A 20,334-nucleotide genomic window follows, 5' to 3' on the forward strand; every position below is an offset into this window, starting at 1 on the left:
AGTATATTTAATCGATTATTTAATCCGTATCTTCTGCAAGTGTTGATGACTATGACCACCACCACCATCAATACGGTGAGAAACGATAGTAGATATTATATAGAAAGATAGTATTATATAGAACGATAGTAGATAGTATATAGAAAGTACAAAATAATTTTAATGACAACATTAAAATTGATAGTAATATTTTTTAAAATAAACTTAACTTCGAACCATCTCGGGTAGAATATTCTAATTTTTAATATAAACGCGAAGAGTCAAGATACATACATCATTGTACATTTCAATTTACGTAGATCATCATTGCTTTCCATATGTTTTTATGAAACACAATAAAGTATCCGAAATATACTTCGTTATTAACGTATTTCAATAATGTATCTCAAATGTGTCATAGCTAGTGCTAATGATGCGCTCTACATTAGTCTAATATACCCGATAAATATTCTAAAAAATTGAAATGGAGATATTATTTGCACAAATAAATAAAAAGTCTCTAAAATGAGACGTAAATTGCACCAACTTACAGACAGTTAACAGAACTGATAAGAAACGCGCTCGCAAAATAATTAAGTCGGTTTTCGTAAGTAAGAAAGTTTGGACTATCGCGAACAAACAAAAGTAAGTGCGCATCGGGACTGTGTTCAAAAGACGTCAGCACATAGGACTGTAAGCGTGCGATTTTTACAGTTTAATTACAACATGCGACCGTCCGCAAGAACATGCAGGCTTGTGCTATTGTTTTTTATATGTATAAACGTTCAGTTTTGTAAAGGTAATTATGTGAATTTATTAAAAAAAAGTTCGGTAGCTTAAATAATAACTCAGTAAGCAAGGAACATTAAATTAACGTTTAGAAACGTTGACTTCATATGCATTGTTTAGAAATTTTTTAATAATATTGCATTTATATTTTTCACATGTTATTGCGATATGATTTTTCTGAATGTTATTTAAACGTTTTAAAAACATTACAAAAAATATATTTTTCAAATGTTAATTTAACATTTATTTTCAATGCAACATCTTAAAAATATTTCTGATGATTAAAACGTTATGGCAACCCTATTTCAACATTATTGAAACTTCCAAATCGCGGTCAAAGTATGTTCATAATGATGTTCGATACAGTATTAAATACTACATATTTGACAATATTACAGGTTCTTGAATATCATTGTAGTAACGTTGTATTAATAATTTCTTGCTTACTGGAAAGGTAATAAAAGATATGAAGTAGGAATCTGTGCGATAAATCTGTCTTTAAAAAAGTTATTCAACCATACAACCGTATAATAGAAGAAACTTAGAGAGGGGGGATTAATATTAATTACCAGTTTTTTCTTTCGAGAAGAAATTCATAGGAACTGTTTAAGTCGAATCATTTTATGTAGGATGTTTGATGATAGCTGAGAAAACACTCGTATATACATGTGGATTAGGTTGAACTGAACAAAATTCTCCTCTACCATTTCGCAAACAACCACGTAAAATATCATGTTATTAATTAACCAAAAGTCTACGTGGTTGTTTGAAAAATGGCAGAGGAGAATTTTGCATTCAATTTGATTTAATCTACATATACGCGCACGTTTTTCCAGCTATCGTCAGACACACTGTATATTTACATTTTGAGGAATTTTGATATAAAGATATATCTCTTATCAATATATGTATGTAAAAAAGTTCTATTGTTGCGTTAAATAGCATATTGGTGGTGGTGGTGGTCGTGGTCATCAACACCAACAGTAGAAGATATGGAAACAACACCACTTATCTCTACCACATCAACAGCTTCGCCGTCCGAGCAATGTTCAACATCAGAAGAATGCGCACGGCAATGCCAAGATGGAGAGTCACCGAAACTGTGTTGTTATCAATTTATTGTCGAATATTACACGACAAATGGCAAGTATGTACCTATAAATCGCATAATTAAATTTGTAATAAAAATAAAGAGAATCTTTTTGCGCGAAAAGTTTCAATTAAGAAAAAATTCACTTCAAGTTGACCAAAATTAGATAAAACTCGTTACGTCTCTTGGTGAATGTAGTATAAAGGTGATCTTTATCTTTAGTACATGTCAGTTGTAAAGAAATTTTAAGCCCGAAAATATTTGTTTATTAGACCTCTTTGTTTCAGAGCATGCGATTTTTGTCAACCACCGGTGAATGACTCGAGGATAAACTCACAGTGTCAATGTATCATAAGTGATGGATTTGAGAAAACGGTATTTTCTATCAATCGTATGATACCAGGCCCGAGTATTCAGGTATGGATTCGCTTCAAAATGATAATAGCAACACATCGATGCAAAATTCGACAATGCAAAGTTCCTTTTTCTTTCAATATTAGGCATACAAAGTGTCCCACTCATATCACACTATTTTTCAATGATATCCTTTGACAAAATTGGATTATACTAGTAGTAGTAGTAATTTATTTACCATTCAGCTACAGCCAAGAAGAGGACTTGGTTTACAAAATAAAAACTTATCACCATCCACACATCCACTCATCCATTCATACTTTACATACTTTGCCTTTTCTTTAATTATTCTTCTTCGCTTAAACCTACACTTAGCTTACATTTATCCTACCTTCATACTTACTTCCTTCATATTTACCTTCATACTTTCTACATCACACTAACTCCTCTCCTCCTCTGTTTCTTCTCTGAAACTTTCCTAACCTTTCCTTTTATTACCCATTTTATACACTATTATATCGTTAAATCGCTTTATCGTTTTTATACATTTTATACATTTATACCTTTTATATTTCTGACAAAATTGGATTATAATAATATTTATAATAATACTAGAGAGAGAGAGGGAGAGAGAGGGAGAGAGGGAGAGAGAGAGAGAGAGAGAGAGAGAGAGAGAGAGAGAGAGAATGAAAGAGAGAGAGAGTTTATAATTTTTTAATTATATATCACACTGAAATAGAGGGACTTTTGGCGAATTATATCTTCAGACACATAAATAACTAAGAAAATTATATTCTTTAAGTCAATTTTTTAAAACATAGATGTGAAGATTCACGTAATATTGTAATAAAACTTCGAAAATTGTAGGAAACGATTACTTCCCGTAACATTTTCACAAACAAAAAGTTACTCCAATTGTGATTGTCATTCATTCCTTTTCTAATAATGTATCGGAATTCTAAAATTGTTATGTTACAAAAGAGTGATCGTTCATCAGGTTTGCAAGGGCGATACGATCAGAGTCAATGTGAAGAACGACGCCGAGGGTAGTGAGGTTACTATACATTGGCACGGAATATTTCAAAAAGGTTCTCAATATTACGACGGAGTACCCTTCGTAACGCAATGCCCAATTATGTCATCTGAAAGCTTCAGGTAAAATAAAAAATAAGTCAATGTTATTTCTTTTCATATTCGTATAACGTATTATTACCGTATTATTTGCATATATAAGTATGCACATATTATTTGTATATATAAACATTATTTATTTATTTAAATATTTATTCTACACTCATCGCTGAGAGTGCATATACGTTTACTTTTGGGTTATGATATAAGTTTCAAAAAACAAACAACACACACACACGCGCACGCACATACGTATACACACACACACGCACACTTGTTCTCTTCTCTGAAGAAATAAACTGAATGTCACGAAATGTGAACTAAAAGTCCAACCAAACATTTCTTCACACCGCGAAAGTCAATATAGATGTCCAATATATGTGTATTTTTATACTAGTTTTTATGGAGATACTAGAAGAAAGATGACGAACTCGAACAATGTCGATAACGTAGAAACGATCGTCACTATCACGTTATCCTTTTCATATTCTTTGTACACACTCCGCCAAAATAACTTTAACATTTAGTACATATTTAATCGAAAACTACACATGTGCAGAAATTTCTCTGCAAACTTTTCTGATATTCTTAAGTTTCTGAATTCATATGTGAAGATACAGCAATGTTCTTCAAAATTTTTCTATTTGAAGCATCCATACTTTCGGTATGTACGAGCTGCGGAACTTTTGGATAAGGCAAATATTACGCTACTAACATCTTGAGATTTTACATTAAAAATTTTTTTTCGTTTTTGTCACATATTGAGCAATGCTTTTATTTTTTTGCATGTACTTTTATTGCGCAAAAGCATTTGCAATTTTATATAATAAACGTCGATATAATGTAAACTTTGCAGAAAAATGTCAGTATTCTGTCGATAAAGTTTTCAGCTTCAATATTCTCTTAAGAAAACTAAGTTAACAAGTAAACCTACCTAAAAGTTACACTCTGATTTCTTTTTAATTTGGCACAAATGTAGAAGTACAAAAAATATTTAAGTCATATTTTTTCATTTTGACCTACTTTGAGTTTCACGGGCAGTTTATAGCTTTTTAATGTTCTCACTTCTATCATCAACAAGTGCAATAAAAATGCATAAGAAATAAAAATAAATACAAGATATAGGCATTTTTGGTTTGCTGTTTATGAATATAAAGTCAAATGTGTAAAATTATTTGTATAAGTAATAGAATGTTTAAATTTGTATAAATAATAGAATGTGAAAACAAAACATGTAAAAAGTTGAAAAAAATTATTTATATAAATAATTTCTTGGTTTGGCCGAGATTCGAACCATTTTTGACTAATTTAGCACAGATTTAAAATATTTTGATTGGAATCTCGGTTAAAGATATTTAGAATGATTCGTGCCTCAGCTATGCCGATTTTGTTAAAATTTTAATTAAAATTGCCGGATTTCAGTTTGGCCGAAATTCGAACCATTTTTGACTAATTTAGCACAGATTTAAAATATTTTGATTGGAATCTCGGTTAAAGATATTTAGAATGATTCGTGCCTCAGCTATGCCGATTTTGTTAAAATTTTAATTAAAATTGCCGGATTTCAGTTTGGCCGAAATTCGAACCATTTTTGACTAATTTAGCACAGATTTAAAATATTTTGATTGGAATTTCGGCTAAAGAAATTCAGAATGGTTCGTGTCTCAGCTATATCAATGTAAAAATTGTAATTAATATCGCTGGATTTCGGTTTGACCGAGATTCGAGTCATTTTTGACTAATTTAGCACAGACTTAAAATATTTCGATTGAAATCTTGGCTAAAGAAATTTGATTGATTCGTGTCTGAGCTATACCGATTTTGTTAAAATTATTTAACTATATCTTGTATTCAATTTTATTTCTTTTACATTTTTCTTGTACTTGTTGATGATAGGAGTGAGAACATTAAAAAGCTATAAATTGCCCGTGAAACTCAAAATGGACCAAAATGAAAAAAATATGACTTAAATATTTTTTATATTTCTACATTTATGCTAAATTAGAAAAAAATAGGAGTGTACCTTTTAGGTAGATTTACTTATAAGTATCCAATGTGCAGTTTTTCTGTATATCGTACAATTATATCAAATTAGCGCGTCTGTTAATTGCCAGTGTTTATTATTCTTATTAATCTCCTAATGTTAACTCTGTAATTTCCTAATACTTCATTGTTTTCAGTCACTTTCACCAGTATTAATTGTTTGGGATTTCTTTTTATAGATACATATTTCGCGCAGATAATTCGGGTACGCATTTTTATCATTCGCATATAGCGGCGCATATAATAGACGGACAGCATGGATCATTAATCGTCCGTGACCCGCCTTCAAGCAATCCTCATGTTCGTTTATATGACTACGACTTTCCGCAACACGTAGTAATAATCAGCGATTTGTATCATGAACTTACTATGGAACGTTTTCCTGGTCGATACAGATCAAATTCAGGACAAGTTGCACAAAATTTTTTAATCAACGGCAGAGGCGATTGGACGGTGAGAAAGAGATTACAATTTCATCCTACCCTGATCACGATTTATAAAAGTTCAAATTTTCATAATATATTAACAATTATAATATATAAAATAGGAAATTCTTTAAATTCCCTTTCTGGGTCTTCGCCATATCATTTCATATTTTAAAAAGCAAAAAAATAAATAAATCACGCTTTTTGTGCATAAACTTTGTAAAAATATCCAGGAAAGAAGAGCAATCTCCCTCCCTTTGTAATTTCTTTATAAAATTTTAATGGAAAACTAACATCTTTGAAATGTTCTGCCGAGAAATCTTTGCGACTCGTTATATTTATTCAGCATCATCAATATATTCTATGGCTTCGTTATATTCGAAGTTAATAATTTTAGATTTTTGCAGGATCCTACGACTGGAGTGAATAATAACATTTCATATTCAACTCTAAATGTTGTAAGCGAAAAAAAATACAGATTTCGCTTCATCAACGCGTGTGGCGCAGTATGTCCGGTCAGAGTGTCAATTGAGAGTCATTCGATGATGATAATTGCTACAGACGGTGAAGATGTGGAGCCTATAGAAGTAAATGCGATCAACATGGCTTCAGGTAATGTCTACTCGATGCATACTTGATGCTTCATCTAATTGTAAGTCACATAAAAATACCTCCATTATTTTTAATGGTGCATTAAAGAGAACGAGGAGGCAGTTATTTAGAGAATAATATTCTATTATCCCCTTCGGTTAATAAAATAGAATTCTAGATATTTTGACGAATGTTCCATGAATATAGGTGAACGTTTTGATGTTGTGGTATACGCAAATCAAACTCCGGGTCAGTATTGGATAGTAGTAAAAGGACTCGGCGAATGTATAGTTGAGGGTATATATCAATTGGCAATCCTCGACTATGGCAGTTCGTATGTATCGTTATCACCAAAGCCATTATATTCTGATCTACCTGAAAATATTGATAGAACTGTGAGTATACAGAGTGATCCTAACTTTACAATTGCAATATATTGCAGTGTGACAGAGTTTGTCAGATATTAAGTAAAAATTTTCTTAACTCTTCGTATAAGCTTCAATTATGCATCAGCAATTCATTTTTACGTACGAGTATGTAAAAATGTGACGGGAAGAATCGATTTACATAAATAAATCGTTCGACTTCATTATAAATAGTACAGTAAAATTGCATAATGCAAATGTATCTACTGATACAAACTTTTATATATCATTTTTTTATCTTTACTTGATAATGAATTATAGTTGGGCTTACTCAGAGTTGGGAACGTTACTTTAAAAAAGTAATGCGTTACCGTTACCGATACATTTCGTTAAAAATAAACTTGTTACCGTTATTCGTTACTAATTTCAAAAAGTACTTGTTACCGTTACCGTTACTAAGAAAGTAACAGTTCGTTACACACACTTTTTCGTTATTTTTTATAATATTAAAGTAAAATATGTAACTGGTTTTAAAATAAAATTATTATTTTTAAACTTAAATTATTATTTTTAGTGCAGACAATTCATCTAAAAAGAACAAACTATTTAAAACTGCAATAATCCTGACTCGGAAAACTTTTCTTTATGAGCTTGATTCTCTCCCTCTCTCTCTCTTATTTTTTTAATATAATCCACACAAAAATTGTCAGTACAGAGTCAGATGTTGCAATTTGGTTCTTAAAAATTTTTAATAAATTTAATAATAGCTATGCTTAATGTAATATACTTTCTTACAAAAATGAACTATACAACTATTATTAAATTTATTAAAAACTTTTTACAACTAAATTGCAAAATTCTATTTTGTATTAACAATCATTTTTACATGAAGAATAAGATAAAATTATATATTTTTTTCTAATATCGATATATTTCTATCCAATCAACAATACCTAATACACCCTATCAATGTGTGAGCACATCATCAATAAAAATAACGATAAAAGTAACAACTGAATTCGTTATCATTACTGTAAGAATGTAACTGTAAGAGCGTTAACATTATCTGATGAAAAATTTTTCCTACATAATTATATTTTAAATTTGTCCATATATAATTATGTATAATTATATATAAAATCTATAAAATATATATATAAATATATATAAATTCTATAAAATTATATATAATTATATATATAATTATATACATAATTATACGTGATTATATGTAAGTAACATGTATTAATATGCATGAACAAATTATAATACATAATTATATATAATATTGTAAAATTATATATCAATTTATATAATTTTACATAATTATGTATACAAAATTTTTCATTGGGTACCGTGATAAACACAAAAAAGTAACAATTATTAAAAAAATAACGGTAACAGCGTTATAAGTAACGCGTTATTTTCCAACTTTAATCTTACTTTAAAGAACGAAGTCCGTGTATATAATAATTTCTTATTCAATAAAAAAAAGTAATAAAGATGTCTATAAGTAATAAAGATATATGGATATTTGACATAGTTCTACTTGCACACGAGCAGAGCTACGCACTGTGTCAGACATCTTGTATATAGAATTGATATAGTAAGATAAATTAATATTTAATAAACATTTCAGTTTAATCCTCTGAATTCTACGGACTGCGGCACAAATCTCTGTGTGCATCAAACATGCAAGAAAGACATGTCAGACCAGGATAAAAGCTTATTGAATGAAAAAGCGGATATGTCATTAAAACTGTCGTTCGATTTTTTCAATTACACTTTATCACCAGATATGTACAAACTATTTACTACGAACTCACCAGATTACAAAAAATTCTTTGGTAATAGCCATTTAACATATAAAGTCAAGAAGAAAGTTTAAATTGAATTAAAAATAAGACTTTGAAGAAAAATGAAATAATGAAAAAAACGTGTATAAATACACGTCATAAATTGCCGCATTTTCATTCTTGTACAATATAATCTGCAGTAAATATCTTCTTGTGTATCTGTTTTCAGTTGCTATCGATAGATCCCACTTAATAAGTAGGATAAATAACATTTCGTATGTAAACCCGCCAGAAGCTCTTATTTTGGCGACTAGTCCATACAAGTTCTTATGTGAAGATCATTCTATGCCGTCTACATGTACAGAACCCTGCACTTGTACTCATGTTTATAATATTCCACGTGACATAATCGTGGATGTGATGATCTATGACAAAGGTATGATATTTGCAAAACATATGTACACACATATATATATTTTTTAAAAGTAATACAGTTGTGTGTGTGCTCGTATGGATGCGTACGTGTACGCGTACGTGTACGCGCACGCGCGTGTGTGTGCATGCGTGTGTATTATCTATTTAATATATATACACACCTATACACATACATACATACAAGTTGTTCCAAAACCATCAGACAGTACTTTAATAACGTATTCTGATACTGTTTTATTAGTAGAGAGAGAATAAAAAAGTATATATTTAATGTATGTATGTACATATTTTTTATGTGTGTATAAATATCCATAATTTAAATTCCAAAACAATAAGAATATCTAAAGTTAGATACTTGTCTAGAAGATCGTCATTAACTATCGGCTTGGTTATTTTCAGTGATATTATCTCTATATAAATTTAATATTGTGAATTAGCAATTTTAACATGTTGAAATGTAAATAGTAAATTGATAATGTCCTGAATTATATATAAGGATTAATTGTTACGTATCACAGAGCCTTTGCAAGAACTGAATCACCCGTTTCACCTGCACGGCTACAATTTCTGTGTACTGTACTCGGGCCAGTTTCAGAATGCAATTAATAAGAGTTATATAACAGAACAAGATGCAGAATATGAGTTGCAAGTTTATAATCAGCAACATAGCTCTTATAATTGTTGTGCTCCTAAGGATACTGTGATTGTACCAAATACCGGTTATGTCATCTTACGTTTCAAGGCCGATAATCCAGGTTAAAAAATATAGTGTTTATATATATAATATATAATTATACATATATACAGAGTACATATATACAGGATCTTCGATAACTCACGAAGGAGTTGCGGTATATAGATAGATTAGGTCAAACTGAACACAAAATTCCTTTACCATTTTACGAACAATCACGTAAAATTTTGAATTATTAATCCAAGAAGATTCGTGAATGATCACGCGTCATACGGTAGATTAGCTGTGATGGCGACGTTTACCATTGTATGCTTGTATATTAGCCCTGCTTAAAATATTTGATAGAAAATGATTGGATAAGATTGAAATGGATAGAATTCCTATATTGATTTATACGATTTACTATGCACTGAAGCCGTACAACATAGACTTTCTATATATTTTAATCATATTATATAATACTATACTTTTCATCTTGAATATTGATGTTTGTATAATAAATTGATATTTTTGAATCATAGTAAATATCGCTTTATGTATTTATTATTATTTTATGATAAACTACTTATAATATCCTTTCATAATAATTCTACTTATAATAATGGTTACAAAATGGTCAGATAAAAATAAAAAGAATATGTAGTTTAATCATATCTTATGATACTACTCTTTTCCATCATGTTGAATATGAAAGTTATATACTGATTATAAGTATAATCAGTTTATATTTATCAATTATAGACAATACATGGTATATGAATTCACTTACGAAATTTCGTAAATAAGTTGTGAAATATGTGAATCTAATATATAGCACGTGATCATTCACGAATCCTCTTTGATTAACAACTTAGAATTTTACATGGTTGTTTGCAAAATAATAGAGAAATTTTTTGTCCAGTTTGACTTAATCTACTTGTACATCGCGACTCTATAAAGAACACTTTCCGAACATCCTGTATAATATGTATAGGGAGTCTCAGATTCGTCTCCACAACGTTCGTGGGAACATCAAACAAATTGAAGGGAACATAAAAGTCCCATTGTTTTGCGATATTCGCAATAATTCTCGAGATATTAATTGAAGAAGATTGGTAAGTGATCACGCACGATATGATAAATGAGCTGCAGTGGCGATGTGTGCTGTCACATGCTTGTCATTAAATTAAACAAAAAAGTCATTGAACAAAAAAGTCTTTTATCGTTTTGCAAATAACCACATTGATTTTAGTTATTAATGAAAGAAAATTGTTGCATGATGTGCGCAATAATGTACATATTTTCTTTAATTAATATCTAAAACTCTATGTGGTCATTTGCAAAATGGTAGAGGACATTTTTGTTCAGTTGGATCTAATGCATAAATATACAATAGCAGACGACGCCATATAGCGCATAATCATTCACTAATCTTCTTTAATTAACATCTCGAGATTTATTGCGAATATCGCAAAACGGTATGGGACTTCTATGTTCACCTTAATCTGTTCTATATTGCCATGAATATTGCGAAAAAGGAGCTGGGACATCTTATATATAAAGATAATCATAGAGCAAATATGTACACACACATTATTCTCGTGTTTATGTTATATTGCAGGTTGGTGGTTCTTTCATTGTCATTTCAGTTGGCACACCATGGCAGGAATGAATGTTGTTTTTCATGTTGGAAAACCACGTGATTTGCCACCTATACCAACAGATTTTCCAGAATGTCACAACTTTCCGAAAAATATTGACGAAAATAATTAATTTAATTAATTCTACGACAAAGATAAAAATTCGTTTTTTTTTAAACAAAGACATGTTTCTTGGATTTTGATTCCATTTACCGCAATAATAAGCATTATAAGCACATTTGAATTATAATATACTGAGCAGAAAAATATTAATAAAAATAATCAATTAAAATAATTAATATATATTAATATGTATGAAATTACATATTTTATTAGCCGTAATAAAAACAAAATAAAAGAGTAATTAATTTTCTTATATTAACACTTTATGTCAATCTAATTGATTTCACATATTATAGCATTGTCGCGCACATCATGTCGCGCTTGTCGCAAAGAAACAATCGCATTTTAAACATTTTCAATGAAACCCTTGCTAACAGAGTTTGTCCAAAAACATCGCGCACTCTGATTCATCAATCTTTTTTATCGGTATCTTGAAATTTCACATGATTGTTTGCAAAATACCAAATGCCGTTTGTCTTTGTGCTCAGATTGACATGCTCTAATTTCACACATAATTTTGTATGGGTTGCGTTTAGAAATATACACACACTCTGTATACACGAGTAGAATATAAAAATATCTCACACAAAGGAACGTCGTCTTTACATTCTATTAAAAAATTGGTATAACTTCTGAACAAATGGATGTATTGATATATATTGCGGCGAAGTAAACAGTATTCAAACAGGATATTTTTTACCTCTGACGCTACGTGACTTGTAGTAACTGGCAACGCTATTGGAACGAAGGAATAAACAAAAAAAAGAGCTATGTACATCAGCGCAAAATTATGCAATCGCAGAAAAATATTGTTTTGCATGCATTACAATAATAATTGACTTTACGAAGATTTCTTATTATTTCTATCTATATCATTTATTGAAACTCCACTTCAGCTTTGAAGGTCATATCGATCAAACAAATCCGTCAAAGATGAACAAAATTCAATAATATTTATACGTTTTATTCTGTGTTTAAAGATAATTCAGCGTTTCAAAATAAAAGTATAGAGAATAGAGTATTGATTCAATGATTGTGATTAGTAACTATATCAACGCAACTTATTGTTACATTAACACGTAATGTTTTGAATAGGCGTAATATTTCTTTGAAGACGTGTGATCGCCGATTTTGTCGACCAACTACTTGTTCTTTACAGAACATATAAATAAATTAATAAATAAGTAATACAAGCGTTGTACTCTTACATTTACTTGGTCTGGTTCGTTTATAAAAATAATTAACTTGTTGCCCAACCAAAATCGAAATGGAGACGGGTAAATATCCATGAGCAAAGATATACTGTTCAAGAATTCTGAAATTTTTTATACTTCAAAAATATATTACTGTTAAGCAATTGTCTATATTTAATGATATTATAGTTTTTAATAAATCAACGTCAAATAATTTTATTTTAAAATAATATTACATTTTATGGTTTATTTTTATGAGAAGTCCTTAATTATTTTTTTTTAAGTGATTATCACATATCTTCATTGTAAATTGAATTTACTACAGTGAATGATTTGGATGCCAATTTGAACCCCTCTATAATTTTGTGGGAACGTAAGACAGATTGAGGTCAACATAAACGTCTTGCAATATTAAACAAAGTACAAATAAATAATCAATTAAGATAATTAATATATATTAATATGCTTGAAATTACAGCATCATTTTATTAACCGCAGTAAAAACAAAATAAAACAGTAATTATTTTTCTTATATTAACACTTAGCGTTACATATGTCAGTCTAAATAACTTTACATATTGTAACATTTTATACACTACACTGTAATGTATAAAATACTACAATATCCTTATAGAAATATCATACTAAGAATAATTGATAATTACTTATTATCCAGTATTTTTAATACTGAAAATAAGTAATTATCAATGATTCTTAGTATAATATTTCTATAAGGGTATGTAGCTAATATACTATTGTGTATAATGTTAATACACTGTTGATTACCTCTCTTCAATCTGTACTTGCAAAGGATACTTTAAACTTCCCGTAGATAGCGATTCTATGTCATTTCTAAGCCTAGAACAAACAGGTATCTATGTCTAGGTATAGCTTCCGGAATGAACAGGTATCTAGTTTCAAAGTTTAAGTTTGGTTTAAGTTTAAGTTTAAGTTAAGTTTATTTTGACCCAAAGTGACTACGGAGAGTTAACAAAAACCTGCTTTTTGGATTTTGGTTCCATTTACCGCAATAGTGAATCACATTATAAGGATATTTAATTGTAATATGCTGAGTAGAAAAATATAAATAAATATTCAATTAAAATAATTAATATATATTAATATGTATGAAATTACAACACCATTTTATTAACCGTAATAAAAGTAAAATAAAGGAGTAATTATTTTCTTATATTAACGTTTCGCACTACATATATTAATCTAATTGAGTTTACCTATTGTAACATTCTATACAAAATTCTATACAAAACATAATAATTAAGTCTTAAGTAAGATTAAATCAACTAATTGTATTAATAAAAAACTCTATTTCCCCCATTGCTACATTCATACTTTATTATACCATCACTTCCTTTTTTCAATTCTAATTTTTAAAGGTTTCATCGGCACTAACAGAATATCCATCTTCAATTCTACATCTTCTATTTTGACTTTCTTGTCCATTTTTAATATATATGTCCGCAACAGAGTTGCTAGGAGAACTTTCATAGAAGTCATTGCATACCTCATACCTACAATTTTATAGGTTAATTTTATATTTTGTCACAGAACACAACTCTGGTAAAAAAAGTTGATAGAAGACGATTGAGAACGATAGAATTTCTATCAATTTGTATTGTTTTCTATAAGCTCTATCGTTCGCAAGCGTCAGCATTCGCGAGCAGATATAAATCCTATCATATTTTATCTGGTTCTATAAGAATCGGGTTCTATTTGTATTATATAGGAAACTGACGATAGAAATTCTATCATTATCTATTGTATTCTATTATATACGATAGAATACTATTTACATTTGTGAATTCACGAGCCAAAATCCATATTCAAAACGATAAAAAACGATAGAACGATAGAATTTTATTCTATCGTTCTATATAAACTTTTTTTACCAGGGAATTCAGCTCATGTATATTTACCTAAACAGTTCCTTGGACCATTACTAAACGGTATATAACTATATGGATGAATATTTGCCATATTCTCCGGAAGAAATCTATCTGGATCAAATGTCAACGGCTTCGGCCAATAATTTTCATTGCGATGTAAGAATAATATTGATATCATAAAATCAGCGCCCTTCGGTATAGTACATTCTCCTGAAACATATTAATCTGTAAATAAATTAATAATAAATTATAAATCATTATAATAAAATATCAAATGGAGGTCCCATAACACAAGATTTAAAAGATATACCAAAGACATCCAGAGGATTGCTAAATGCCCACTTAAGTCTTTAGAATATCCTAAAAATATCCCGAGAACTTCTAAATTTTCACACAAATCCCCAAGATATCCGTTCAAGATCTTGTACTATATATATATATGAGGAGTAATTGAAATAAAATCATATTTTATTGTCCAGAACGACCAAGTATCCATAATGAACGGAACACTATTACTCACTGTACAATACTTATATATTGCTCCACTACATAATAACGTTATAAGCAAACCTATTTGTAAATCATCATTAAGTCGACGTCCTATGAGAGGCACAACGGGGAAGAGTCTCAATGTTTCCTTAATAACACGCTCCATATAGTTCATATATTGCAAGTCTTCGAACTTGATAGGCGTGGATTTTGGGTCTTGAGTACCATAAATTTCCAGTAACTCCTCGTACACTTTTTGCTATTGCAAAATTATGCATTTATTTATTTCACACACAGAATATTAAAGATAAATCCCCCCAAACAACTATGATATCTGAACCATATCATACCATATCATACCATAAAATGTAAAAAGAAAACAGAGTCTAAACTAAGAAGCTATTACATGTACAATAAATGTACTTTTGTTATATTTTCATACTAATTGAAATTCTGTATCATAAAAATTCTATATCAAAATATCCAAAAAATATCATAAAATATTTCTATATCATAAAATACAAAATTATGTTCAAAATAGTTCAATAAATGTAATACGTACTTGTACTTCTGGGAAATTTGCTAAAATGAACATCGTAAAATTTAGTGTAACTGCGGTTGTGTCGGAACCCTATGTAAACGAAAATTTGCTTTATTAGTCCTATCGGTTTTATCAGTTTTATCAGTAATTTTATTAAAACATTACGGAAACAACATCATGTTACTATAAGTTTCTATAAGTTTTTATAAGTTTTTATAGGTTTCATAATACGTACGGCAAAAGATATGGTATTGATTTCATCGATAATATCCTTTTTAGTAAATTTCTTGCCTTCGTCAGATGCTTCCATTAATAAATCGAGAAACACTTTTCTTGCTATTTTTTTTATTCAAACAGAAATAAGTAAAATAAAAAAAAAAACGCTTTTTTTGGTCAATTAATCACAAGAATTGAATGTGCTGCATGCGTATTTATTTATTCATATTTTTAATAATAAAAATCTACCACTGTATGCACATTCAATGAATGTGATTATGCCTGTCCAAATAACGTGTAGCAAATAAAAGATAGGGGACGTATCCCTTTATTTGTCCATTATTTTAAAATATAACATATAGTATTTTTTCGTGTAATTATTACACATTATAACATTAACTGAATGAATATATCACGTAAAAATATATAAAAGAAATATTGACGATAATAAACTTACGAGGTTTATCAGATTGGTTTTGATTCCCAACTAAATTGTCTCTCGCATTTTCCTTTTGTTCTATTACCTGCATAGTAAAAATTCATATAACATGCAAAGCGTGCAACTTCGTTAGAAAATGTATTTGAAATATTTACCTTTTCCGCGGTAGAATATATAAAATTTAAATGCTTCTGTTGTTCGCGACTTAGAGGAGTAAAATTGAATACGATATCGGGAAATAAAAATATATTTCGTATTCTGTGTAAAATTATCTCTTTTAGCCTAAAATTATACACTAATTATACTAAAATTATACATTGCGATAATCTTGTTAAATAAAATCCATTCTTGAACGCATTATAATTACAAGAATTTAATGTCTGAAGAGAATCATACCTCATTATTGCTTTAACATACATATTATTTTCATTTAATTGTGATCCCAACTTGGTACCCAACGAAGTGTCTTCAAGATTTCGTATGAAAAAGTTAAGTTTATCATTTTTAATATAATATATTTAAAATATATAATAAAATATATGATTTATCATCTTAAATAATAGTTTATATATTTATATTAAAAAGTTTATTATACATACAAGTAATTTCCAAACAAGTCAAAATCGAATAAGCACTTCATCTTACCGTAAATGATGTCCAAAGTACACATTGTTACATGTTGAAAAGGATCTATTTCATCATTTACCATGTGTTCTAATTTCTCCATAAATACTGAAGTTTGTTCCACAAATATATCGCAGAATCCTCGTAATATATTTGTATTAAAGCTTGACGCTATCATTTTTCGATGTCCAAACCATATTTGTGCTGCGGAAAGATTGATATTAAGATAAAATGAAAAAAAAAGTAAGCGCACTTCTTTATCAAATACAATACTATAAATCTGTTAGTGAATCTTCTAAATATTGCATGTTTAAATAACGTATTTTGTAAAAAACATTGTTAGATTTATATTGCATGCACGATGCAACGCATCCTGAAACAAACTTTATTAGATTCATATTGCATACAATGCTTTGTGTTAGTTCCAACATTATTGTTTAACTTTAAAAATGTTGGCTATATTGTAAATGCACAAATAGATTAGCTCATTTAATTTTTTAATAAATTTGTTAAGTTGTGTGCGTGTGCGCGCGCGTGTGTGTGTGTGTGTGTATAACTACATCTGTCGCTATGATTTACTCCCCATGCAACTACGATACTCCCAAAGCATATTTTTGTGTGCAGAAAAATAATTATTACTTCTTCTTAGATTTCATTTCAATACGTTTGAATCGATTATATTAAGTGTGCTTATATAAGCTTACATATATATATATATATATATATATATATTACGTTTACGCAAGCTTACATATCAATTAGAAATTAAAATATTAATAAAAATGTAAAAATGTGTTTTCTAATAAACATTGATTTGAACATAGAAACTACAAGGTATTACTACGGCAGGGATACTGAGATAAATAAATATTATTAATTAATAAAATAGATGCTGTTGCTCAACGTGAGTGTATGTAACTTAAATGCTCTACTTTGTTTTACTAATATAATAAATTATGTCATTGCATCCAACCAACATTGTGTAAAAATATAATGACGTATTTTTTACATATTATATTATTTACAGACGTTACAGATAAGTTTGTTTTTTTACAAGATCTCACCAGGAGCAGTAATAAGTCCCGTTCCTAGCCACGGTCTCAAAGTATCATACAGCACATTTTTATTGAAGCAGCTAGGATGTTGAAGAATTACCTGCAATATATAAAACCTTTTTATACGTTTATATTATCACTTTTTATACGTTTATATTATCACTTGCATAAAACACACACTCATAGTTTTCTTAATTAACGTATATATTAAAAAATGATGCTTGTTGCCAAAAATGATGATAATTTGCTATCAAAAATGATTTATATTATCAAGATAAACAACAACACTGACTTATAATTGTTCGTAATTCATGCATATATAAATGAATTAATGAATAAGTAATGCAAGCGTTGCACTCTTACTTTTATTTGGTCTGGTTCGTTTATAAAAATAATTAACTTGTTGCCCAACCAAAACCGAAATGGAGACGGGTAAATATCCATGAGCGAAGATATACTGTTCAAGAATTCTGAAATTTTTTATACTTCAAAAATATTATATGTTATTGTTAAACAATTATTATTATATGTTAATTGTTATTATATGTTATTGTTAAACAATTTTCTATATTTAATTATATCACATTTTCAAAAAATTAATGTCAAATAATTTTATTTTGAAATAATAACGTTTTATGATTTACTTTCATGAAAAGTCTTGAATTATTTTCTTTTAAGAGATTATCACTCTTCAATAGCTTTATTGTAAATTGAATTTACTACAATGAATGGTTTGGATGCCAATTTGAAACTCTCTGTAATTTTATCAATTTTTACTTTTATCTTTCCAAAATTTGTATTATTCGTCTGTAATATTAACAAATATATAAACGCTAATATTACCGTCAAAATTTCTTTGGAGAAAATAATAACTATTTCCCAAAATTGGTTGCGTTTTCGGACCTGGTAATGCATTTGCCGCTTGAAAGAATTGTAACCGTTTACGATAATCCATAATTAGGTAGATTATACCAATGCATATTAAAATAATTAATATTGCACTTGATATCATGATGTAGTTTAAATGATAATATAACCAATGCGATATAATTCTACGTGCTCAACAAATGATAACTCTGTAACAGACAAATTATGAGCAAAAATGTAGGCTGTCTCACTTAAATTTCCTGAGCTAAGCACATTATTTTCTCACAATATCGTGCACTCTGATTCGACAATTTTCCTTATAAGTATTTTAAAATTTCACTTGATTGTTTGCAAAATGCCAAATTCTGGATCTTCGTACTCAGATTGACACTGTATTTTCACATATAATTTTGTATAGCTTGTGTTGGAAACACACACACACCCTGTATACACGAGGAGAACGCAAAAATATTTTACATATAAAAATATCGTCTTTACATTCTTTAAAAAAATCGATATAAAAATTCTAAACAAATCGATGTACTGATATGTATGGCCGCGAAGCAAATAGCACAATATGCTCCACCTCCTGCTTCACAACTAACAACACTGTTACAACGAAGACTGTTGCAACATCAAAAAACAGGAACTACAAGAGTCAGCGAAAATTATACACATACATAAAAATGTCGTCTTGCATACATTACAATAATAAATGTGCTCGTAAAAACTTGACGTATTATTTTTTCATATATCTGATTACATCATCACTTAAACAAGATTATAGCAATCAAACGTGTCCTTCAAGGACGAGCGAAGATGATTCACGAAGATGATAACAGTGTAGAGAATTTTAGATTTCTCCTATCGTTGATACTTTATTGATTTTAACTTGTATTAACTTTAATGTTAATGTGTTTTTATTGTTTTTGTTATTATTATTAATTTGCATTGTATTTTTATATATTGTGCAATTCCATTTTTTGTATTAAATGTATTATTTGTTACAATTTTATATTGTTAGGACATTGAGTTTTTTGGAGTTTTCCTTAGCTTGTCAAATGTCTGTTTTTGTAAATTTCGTAAATTTCGTTTGTTTTGATAAATCAGCTGCAAAAGTTACTACTATAATCAAATTATAGTAGTATTACTAAATAATACTACTATAATCAAAAAGTATCGGGAATGATTCAGTAAAACGCAAGATTTAAATTTATTCATCAAAATTTACTTCGTCCCCTTCAAAGTAATGCCCTCCCACTATGCCAATGAACTTATGCCAATGTTTTTTCCAATCCTCTAAACATGCTTTAAAGTCGTTTTCGTGAAAACGACTTTATTTTGCTGCGAATTTTCTTTTGTGGCATCAATCGACTCAAAACGGTAACTACAAAGCGAAAATTTTACTGGAGGAAACAAGAAAAAGTCACACAGTACCATATCAAGTATACGTAGCTTGCGAAACCATATTTGTTGAATTTTTTACTAAAAATTCACGAACGTTTTCGGAACGACTCGAGAAGCGACGTGCCGCAAACCTAAATAATCTTTTAAAATTGTTTGACAAGA

At 29.0% G+C, this 20,334-nt stretch overlaps 2 protein-coding genes across 7 annotated transcripts in view; one reads left to right on the forward strand and one right to left on the reverse strand.

Moving 5' to 3' along the window:
- Window positions 1-12,624, forward strand: part of LOC116842410 (laccase-5-like) — a 15,787-nt gene extending 3,163 nt beyond the window's left edge. The window contains exons 1-11 of one of the 3 annotated variants that reach the window (XM_032811604.1): window positions 295-778; window positions 1,711-1,915; window positions 2,146-2,275; window positions 3,210-3,367; window positions 5,566-5,839; window positions 6,219-6,423; window positions 6,610-6,797; window positions 8,407-8,614; window positions 8,793-8,999; window positions 9,517-9,753; window positions 11,293-12,624. In XM_032811604.1, the coding sequence (XP_032667495.1) occupies window positions 706-778; window positions 1,711-1,915; window positions 2,146-2,275; window positions 3,210-3,367; window positions 5,566-5,839; window positions 6,219-6,423; window positions 6,610-6,797; window positions 8,407-8,614; window positions 8,793-8,999; window positions 9,517-9,753; window positions 11,293-11,444 (2,037 nt within the window). In that variant the 5' untranslated portion in view covers window positions 295-705 and the 3' untranslated portion in view covers window positions 11,445-12,624. Of the gene's footprint in view, window positions 1-294; window positions 779-1,710; window positions 1,916-2,145; window positions 2,276-3,209; window positions 3,368-5,565; window positions 5,840-6,218; window positions 6,424-6,609; window positions 6,798-8,406; window positions 8,615-8,792; window positions 9,000-9,516; window positions 9,754-11,292 lie in introns of those variants that run through there. The other 2 variants (XM_032811605.1, XM_032811606.1) reach the window with 2 other exon arrangements.
- A 1,097-nt stretch (window positions 12,625-13,721) lies between these two features.
- Window positions 13,722-20,334, reverse strand: part of LOC116842412 (cytochrome P450 4C1-like) — a 15,177-nt gene continuing 8,564 nt past the window's right edge. For 3 of the 4 annotated variants that reach the window (XM_032811611.1, XM_032811610.1, XM_032811609.1), the window contains 9 exons: window positions 16,865-17,047; window positions 16,616-16,685; window positions 16,375-16,501; window positions 16,238-16,304; window positions 15,800-15,900; window positions 15,586-15,654; window positions 15,105-15,282; window positions 14,565-14,744; window positions 13,722-14,159 (listed from right to left, as the gene is read on the reverse strand). In XM_032811611.1, coding sequence (XP_032667502.1) covers window positions 13,993-14,159; window positions 14,565-14,744; window positions 15,105-15,282; window positions 15,586-15,654; window positions 15,800-15,900; window positions 16,238-16,304; window positions 16,375-16,501; window positions 16,616-16,685; window positions 16,865-17,047 — 1,142 coding nt within the window. In that variant the 3' untranslated portion in view covers window positions 13,722-13,992. Of the gene's footprint in view, window positions 14,160-14,564; window positions 14,745-15,104; window positions 15,283-15,585; window positions 15,655-15,799; window positions 15,901-16,237; window positions 16,305-16,374; window positions 16,502-16,615; window positions 16,686-16,864; window positions 17,048-17,907; window positions 17,999-18,261; window positions 18,369-18,741; window positions 18,975-19,051; window positions 19,398-20,334 lie in introns of those variants that run through there. The other variant, XM_032811608.1, reaches the window with a different exon arrangement.

Source organism: Odontomachus brunneus, unplaced genomic scaffold, assembly GCF_010583005.1.
Source record: "Odontomachus brunneus isolate Ranch 3 - 2012 unplaced genomic scaffold, Obru_v1 Obru_scaffold_025, whole genome shotgun sequence".
Classification (NCBI taxonomy): domain Eukaryota; kingdom Metazoa; phylum Arthropoda; class Insecta; order Hymenoptera; family Formicidae; genus Odontomachus; species Odontomachus brunneus.